The sequence below is a fragment of the Solanum tuberosum genome, unplaced genomic scaffold (genome assembly GCF_000226075.1).
Source record: "Solanum tuberosum cultivar DM 1-3 516 R44 unplaced genomic scaffold, SolTub_3.0 scf00123, whole genome shotgun sequence".
Lineage (NCBI taxonomy): Eukaryota > Viridiplantae > Streptophyta > Magnoliopsida > Solanales > Solanaceae > Solanum > Solanum tuberosum.
This window is the reverse complement of record NW_006239048.1, coordinates 1,294,655-1,303,141: the sequence shown is the minus strand read 5'-3', so window position 1 is coordinate 1,303,141 and position 8,487 is coordinate 1,294,655. Positions and strand designations below refer to the sequence as shown.

General features: G+C 32.0%; 1 protein-coding gene across 1 annotated transcript; it reads left to right on the top strand.

Annotated features, from left to right (window-relative positions):
• Positions 1 to 5,915: 5,915 nt before the first annotated feature.
• LOC102586953 (bZIP transcription factor 17-like) lies at positions 5,916 to 8,134 on the top strand. Its single transcript, XM_006350364.1, has 2 exons — positions 5,916 to 7,539; positions 7,743 to 8,134. Exons 1-2 carry the CDS (start codon positions 5,916 to 5,918, stop codon positions 8,132 to 8,134), a joined length of 2,016 nt encoding a protein of 671 aa, XP_006350426.1.
• Positions 8,135 to 8,487: the final 353 nt, after the last annotated feature.

Below are 8,487 nucleotides of genomic sequence, written 5' to 3'. Positions count from 1 at the left end.
AATTTTCCAAAAATGACTTTTAGGGTCATTACAATCGGTCAAAGAGAAGAGCTCACAATCTATCCAACAACCTATCCAAAAGAATTGCGAGTTGAATTGCCTGACAAGTTTGCATAGAACAGGGGTACAAAACAATAGAAATAAAATCATACATCATTATAGCTCTTGTTCGAGCTTTAGTCTATGCAACTATGCAACAACTAATTGTTGAAAGTAGAGGCGCTACAACTCGCACATTAAATAGTCAATAATTAGAGCTCCACAATTATATATTTCACATTTAAATTAACAGATGTTCATTATTATATACTATGTTTTCTCTCCAACAAAATAAGTAAATTATACAATCACACACCTAGCAGGAAGCAAAAAGAATGGATAAAAAAAATGTAACACCTCCATATAGAGACAAATTGTCGACACAATAACAAAACTCATGACCATTGTAGAAATTGAGTTATTTTCTTAAGTTGTGACATATATATTTTTTTAGTATTGTGTTTGTTGTCAGCTTGACCATGACAACAGTGAGCAACTCAACAACTATATAGTAAAAACCTCTCACGTCGCTTATGAGTTATGTGCCTAAAGTCCTTAAACTCTACTTCTCTCATCTTTTGAAAGGTGGCCTCCCTTCTCAACCTCTTAAATTTTACATGTTCTGAACATTCAGACATATTAAATTCCTTAATTAGGTTAGTTTTTAGTGTGACCTTTTAATCATCATATCATATATTATTATAAGTGGGAACATCACAAATTAAAAGTTGCAATACCAAAATGCCCTTGTAAAATTAAATGACTCTATTACCATTTTTAAGGTAAAAAAAAATCTGATTTTCCCACTTTTAGTTATCTTTTTTCACAAATTCTTTTCATTTTAATTAATAAGAAGTCCAAAAGTCCATGTAATGTGGATAACATCTATTAAATAGAAGTTCAAAGATCACAATCGTTTCAAAGTCAAAATGGTGAGTCTTATTTAGAGTTTGAACTTCTTTTTCATTTTCTCTCTATTAATGTTTTGTTTAATTCTTCGAGCTCTGCTCTTAAAAATTTTCTATTAGAAACTTTGTCTTTTTTCCTAACTTTTCTGTAGAGTTTTAGGTGTTTACATATGTATATTCAATTTTGATATGAAATTGTAGGAAAATATGGGTACTGGAAATAAAGGTTAGAGGCTATTTGAAATAATTGTTTTTCCAGTTATATAAAGGGGATTGTCAGCACAAATAAAATTAGATTTGTTGTGCACATGGAATACTTTTTTCATATATCAAATTGAATATCAAACGAGGTAAAATAATTTAACAATGAGAGAATTTTTTTAGTTTGAACTTAAATTTTTATGAATATTTTATTTCTCCAAATAAATCATTTTTGTGTATGAAAAATGTGATGAACATATCTTTTGATATCTATATTTCTTGTTTAACAATGATGATTTAATTTTGATGTCGAGCAAGGTCGTTGAATACGGATACTGTGAAGTTCATATTTATCATGATCACATTCTTTCTTCCCTTTTGAATCTCCATGTAATAATTGTTATTTAATTTTAAGAATGTCTTTCTCTGTTTTTCATCTCTATTTTATTTTATTATTACAAAACAATGACATGATTATTTATTTATTGATATATAATTCATTCCCTTTTGGATCAAATTATCATGATTTTTGTTTTAATTTTAAGATTAGAGTTTTCCCAATTCAAAGAATCTATGCATATACTTTCTAATTAGTAATTCTATTTAGATAATTAATACTACGGAATAGTAATTATGTAGGAATAAAGGGCTAGATAATTTACATAATCTTAAAAGTATCCAATTATGAATATAAGTTGTAATCAATGTGATGCAGTTAGAGAACATTTTACTATAATAAATAATACTAATAGATGTCCTAAATAAAGGTGGTCTTACATATTCTCACGTTGTATCACTAAGATTAGTGTTACCATTTATTGTTATCAGGTTCTTTGTTTTAGTTGTTTTCTTCCCAGTTTAACAATATTCATGAGTTGTGCATTTTTCATTCACAGAGGTGGTTTTAAAAATGGGAAATTGCTACTTATAAAGTTGAATTGCGTACTAAAAACTCACCAAAAAATTGAAAGACTTTTAAATTTTTTGTTAACACTGCTCTAACAACAATTTTTATGCTAAAATATCAATATTCATCTTAATAAAGGTTTAAGAAGTTGAACTGAAAATAAATATAAATATGAGAACCATTCATATTAACTTAATTAATTAAAGAAAGTTATAGTATATCTTTGGGATTTAAATCTTACTATTATATAAGAATTCACAATGAATTTGCCTTGAGAAACCTTTACATTTGTAAAGCTAGCTCTTTGAATGCTATATATACATATACAGTGACATTTGTAATTTACGAAAACATATACATTTCTTATTTAGAATACTTTGTTAGACTACACTAGGGATTTATTTAAACACTTAAAAATAATAAAATCATCCCGCTTAGTGGTACTATATATAGATATGTCATTATTTTTGTTGTTGTTGTTTGTGTATAAATTAAAACAATTTGAATAGTGTATTCAAGGTCCTTCAATTTAATAAGCTTTATAATTTAACATTGTCGTTCTCTGTTCTTTTTCAACTTCGAGATCAAACATCATGTTTGTGGATATAACTAATATAACAAACTTTTATTTTGTTTTATAGCACAAATTTGTTATTAATAGATGTAACTTTATTTTAAAAAAGTATACTTATTGACATAGGTTACACGCGCAACGCGCGTACCCAGAAACTAGTATTAATAAAAAAGTATCATATGTCACATTGTGTATCCTGTTATGTCCATTTGTGGGCATTACATTTGTGCCTCTTTACTCTCATCAATTGTGGTAGAATGTGGTCATTAGTTGTTAGTAACTTTTGTAACCACCAATTCTTCATTCCACCAATTATAATATGTCATTGTACCTTATAACTCATGTAACCTATAACTCATTCATTTACCCAATTTACTCCCCATTATCATCCTATTCATTGCAAAGAAGATTTCCTCCCCTATAAATAGTAATGTTCTTCATTTGTGTTGAGTACAACAAGAAACAACAACAATAATGGTGGAAGAAAGATGAGAAGTATTTTATTGAGATTAGTGTAGTGAAAGAGAGAGCTTAGACAAAAAAAATATCTTCTAAGTCTTCAACTAATTCATATACAAAAGCGAGTAATTATATGTGGACATATGGTGTTTGTTGTGAAGCTTTGAACTCTTCAACTAATCCGGAGTTGCTTGAGTTGTACGGCGTTGTTGAGATGCTATATCCAGGAGGGGACAAGTCAAAAGTGATACTGCTAGATCGGTGTAGATGATGCCACAATGGGCTTGAACCTCCTTAAAGAGAGCGAAATATCTGTGTCTCAGCCTGAATAATACTTTATTCATTTTTTGTTCATTTTAATTTCAACTGTAATATTTTGTATTTGTGGTATTACACCATCATTACTCATTTGAGAAATCACATCGTAAGAATCATTAATGTATAAGGAAAGATTATTTTGCAAAGAAAGATATATCTGTTGGAATGGAGTGGCTTGTAACTATAAATTGGAGTGATACCAGAGTACAATTGTTCATTGTCAGAGTGGAGCTGCAAATTGTTTTAAATTTTCTGAGTTCCACCAAGATTTCAGTGATCTCTAAAATTAGTGAAGAAAATAAGCACACTAATAATTCTGTTTTCTCTGTCAACTCATTGAAAATTATCAAGTACGAGGGGATAAAAATATGAAGCCTCTTCGAAGCTCAATCTCTATATAACTAGACAGCAACAAATTGCTAAAAGTAGAAGTGCTACAAGTGATGTTGCTAATGTTTTTCAAGTAAAAATTCACTTAGAAATTTTGAGGAAGTAAGAAATTTTCTCAAAGGTAAAGACATACTTCTAAAGATAATGTTGACGAAGAGTAGACTGTTTTGATGAGGAAAAAAGTTGGATCGCCAATTAATCAGAGTCCTAAGCTCGCGCAATAGACAAACAATCAAGAATATCTGCTACCATCAGGGCCGTCTCAACCATAAGGCCACTAAAGCAATCGCTTGGGGCCCCTATTTTCTCCCAAAGATGTATATATATTGTTAACAAAATTTTCATGTATTGATAAATTTGAAGAATTTTTTTTTTGTATAGAAAATATAATTGAGAAATTGAATATTGTTAGTTGATTGTAGTATCTTTCCTAGATTCTTATGTGGCTAGTTAATTGTAGTATCCTTTCTAGTTTCGCATGTGGCTATCTATTTTATTGTCTAGCTCATTTATATCCTGACGATTATCATGAACCAACAATATTGTGTTCTTATACTTACTTCTCTTTATTCTCCTTTCACTATTTTTTATTCTTTCATTATTGAATATTGTGAAGTCTCTCAAATGTTCAAGCATTCTACATTATGTAAAATCTATTGTTGTGTGTTTATAAAAAGATCAAATTTGTTTTTGGCGTCTTATTCAAATTTAAAGCACTAAAACTAATCAACACTATTTTAATATTATTTATCAACTTATCAAATTCATCGCAATACTATTTTAATATCATCATATTTTTAAAAATTTTGAGTCATGTTTTATTATTTTAACTTTATATTACATAATTTTCATTGAAATTTTACAGTATTTGCATTCTTATTTCATAATGTCTACATATATCCTGTCTCTCCAGACCTCATTTGTAGGATTTACACTAAATATGTTATAATTATTCAATTTATATTTGTCAACTAAAAACAATAGTGCCTCTTTATAAAATTTGGCTTTAGGCCCCCAAACTTATTGAGACGGCTCTGGCTACCATGCATCTCAAAAAAAAAATTACAACTCACTAAGGGTTCTTTTTAACTTGCAAATCTATCCAGCCATCTATCAAAGAGAATAACTTGCAATCTATCCACAGACATATCAAAATGAATTGCAAGTTCAATTGCAACAAATTTACATAGAACAAAGGCATGGAATAGCAGTAACAAAATCAACAGTCATTACAATTCTTGCTCGAGCTTTAATCGATGTAACTAGACAATAACTGATTGCTTGAGTTTTAGCATATAATTGTTCAGACTTTAAGCTTGATTAAATATCTATTCGTTTGAACTATACTCAGATTTGAAATTATTGAGAGAATATGCTCTCCTGATTTTTTTGTCTCTTCAAATTCTATAGCCCAACACAATATTTATTAAATTTGAAAATCTATTCATTAAAATAAAGTACAACATAAGCCTTCAGAATCTAGAGGATGTCATAGAACTCCATCTTTGTGGTGCTCTTCATGATGCCATCTCATTTCTTTAAATGTTTTCGAAGACATTTACAATTTTTGCAACCTCGGTTTTAACAAAAAATACCTAAGGACCTTGGCTAAAATTCTTTGGCATTATTTTTTCATCTAGAAGCCCCATAAATTTTGCACTTATTAACATCCTTAGAAAATAAATAGAATCAAATAAAGATATACAAGTCACCGAACTCTAGATTATGACCTTCTAAGTGTGAAATAAAGAGGCATAGAGAAAATAAATAGAATCAAATAGTTCTTGGATCGCATATTAATTTACACACTTCACTGATTCAATGAAAAAATAACATTTTTTTTCTCAAGGTTTAATCATTTAAGAGAGCATTCATGTATTCGTACATGCACTTATTGGTAAAATAAACATTACCAACTAAAAACAATCTTACAAAATTATTTTTGAAACATCAAGAATCTGAATTTTTATTTCTTAGATATGATATCTACAAAATCTAATGGATCAATCTTAACAATGTCGAAAAATAAAACTATAAAAGAAAAGTAACTCTCAGTTTCCTCTCTATTCCTATCCCGTCTCTCTCTAAATCTCTGATCAATTGTTGACAAACTCTAGATATGGCCGATCCACCGCCGGCGGAAGAAGCGAACTTCATCGGGGAATTCGACGGTCTTGCAGTTCAACCTCTTGACCGTACTTTTTACGCCCTACACATGACCACAACATACCAAGAAAATGGCGAAGATTTCCCTATGGAATTTCCAAAAGTTAATTTCACAACCGATGCCATCATTCTTGATGAATCATTCAATGATAGTTTTCCAAACCCTACCAATGATGATGCATTTCAAAACCCTAATTGTCTGCCAGATTGTCTCGGGTCGGAGTCGGGTTTGGACTCGAGTCAGATGAACCCGAATAGCTTTGGTCAACCTAAGAGTCAACTGATGGGGAGTTCTGATGATGCTTCTAGAAAATTCAATTCGACCTCAGGATATTGTCTCGGGGAAGCTCCAGTTTCGAACAAACTGGTACATTTTCCCCTAAATTTAGGAAATAATTCAGTAAAAGGTGGAGTTGTAGAAAAGAAACTCAAATTAGAGGGTGTCAATGCTAATATAAGCAACTGTAGCTATTTGTTGAAAAGGAAAAAGAGTAGTGAAGACTCAAATGATGTAGGCAAACACCAAAAATCCACTATATTTTCCTTGTATGACAATGCTAACAATGATGAGGACGAAAAGAGGATGGCTAGGAAAATTAGGAATAGGGAAAGTGCTCACTTGTCAAGGAAAAGAAAAAAACATTATGTTGAGGAATTAGAGAATAAATTTAGAATACTTCAATCAACAATTCAACATTTGAATACAAATTTATCCTATGCAATGGTGGAAAATGTAACTCTAAAGGCACAACTTGGAGGTACTAGTGTACATGCTCAAGTGCCGTCACCCCTCGGGATTTATCCCTATCCTCCTCCATGGATTTCATATACACCATCTTATATGATGAGCCGACAAAGATCTCAAGTGCCATTGGTTCCCATTCCAAAGTTGAAATCACAGGCACTACCACCCGCGCCAAAAAGTAGCAAGAAAGTGGAGAAACAGAAGAGTGAGGTGAAAACAAAGAAGGTTGCTAGTGTTAGCTTCCTTGGTGTGTTGTTCTTCATGCTTCTCTTTGGTGGGTTGGTTCCTTTATTGAAACTTAGATATGGAGGTATTAGGGAACCATCTATGAGTGGAGAGTCTTTTGTGAGTGGATTTTATGTAAAATATCATGGAAGAGTTTTGACTGTTGACGGGCCTGTGAATGGGACTGGTTGTTCTGGGAAATACGGTGGTAAAGATCATAGCTCCCATTGTGGCCGAGGAGGTCAGGGTGAAAGCAATCAGAAAAATACCAATAAGGCTGCAGATGAGTTTGCTCATGTGGGCAATGGTAGTGATCCTCTGGCAGCCTCTATGTATGTCCCAAGGAATGATAAACTTGTTGATATTGATGGGAACTTGATAATTCAATCCGTATTGGCAAGTGAGAAAGCCATGGCATTTCATGGAAGTGCTGATAAGAAAAATAGAGAGGCTGGCCTCGCAGTTCCTGGTGATTTAGCCCCTGCTATCCCAGGAATCCATCCTCGCCTTTATCGAAGTCCTGCAATGGGACAAAACATTCTTGGATCTGAGGAGAAAGAGAATGTAAAGTCAACTATGCAGGAGTGGTACCTTGAAGGTCTTGCTGGTAACTGTTAAATCTAGACTGACTATTAATTCTTATCTTTTACTTTTTTTTTTAATTTAAATGAATTCCTCTAGTGTTTTCTTTGAGAATTTAGGCACTTTTAATTGCTTTGAGTCACAGTATATGCTCCAAGCAAATTTTATCTTTTGGAATAGCCTTCTGCTTTCCAGTATTTTAATTCATTTTTGTGTTCATTTGGGCAGGACCTTTGTTGAGTTCAGGCATGTGTACAGAAGTGTTCCAGTTTGATACGTCATCTTCTGCTAGAGATATATCTATGGAAGAAAGGCAGAATGGCACGCGCCTCCACAGAAATAGAAGGATCCTCAATGGCCCTCCCATTTCCCTTTCTAGACCCTCTCACAGCTCTGGAGAACAAACTGGAACAGATGGAAAGCGGGAGAATTTCAGCAGGAACAAGTCACTTTCTTCCTTGGTAGTATCTGTTCTGGTTGATGGTGATGGAGATGGCATCATGGGTCCGAAGTCTGTCTCTCGGATATTCATTGTTGTGCTTATTGATAGTGTCAAATATGTCACCTATTCTTGCATGCTTCCATTTATTGATAGTGTTCATGTAGCAGAAGCATCATAAAAAAACTGTTTCGTAGATACCATAAGATCTACTAATTATCCTCATTAACTTATGGTGGGTGATTGTTGTCTTCTTTATGTATCATGTTTCTGCAATAATAATACATTATGTCTCTTTAATTATCAAAAGAAGAAAGCAAACACTCCTTTAAGTTATATGTATTATGTTTGTGGGCTATATATTTACTCAAAAATGACAATTGTAGTTGGCAATTCCTTACATTAGCAAATAACCAGAAAACATTTGAATTTCTCCGAAATGCTATGACATCTTACCTAGGAAAATGAAAGCTTTGAATGTCAGTGAATTAAGCAATTAAGTGTAGAATGATTATGCAACCACACACCTAGCAG

Bases quoted from the DNA above. Each gene is read 5' to 3' on its own strand.
- LOC102586953 (XM_006350364.1), top strand. From the start codon at position 5,916: ATGGCCGATCCACCGCCGGCGGAAGAAGCGAACTTCATCGGGGAATTC. The intron at 7,540-7,742 runs GTAACTGTTAAA...TCATTTGGGCAG, and splicing joins GTACCTTGAAGGTCTTGCTG to GACCTTTGTTGAGTTCAGGC.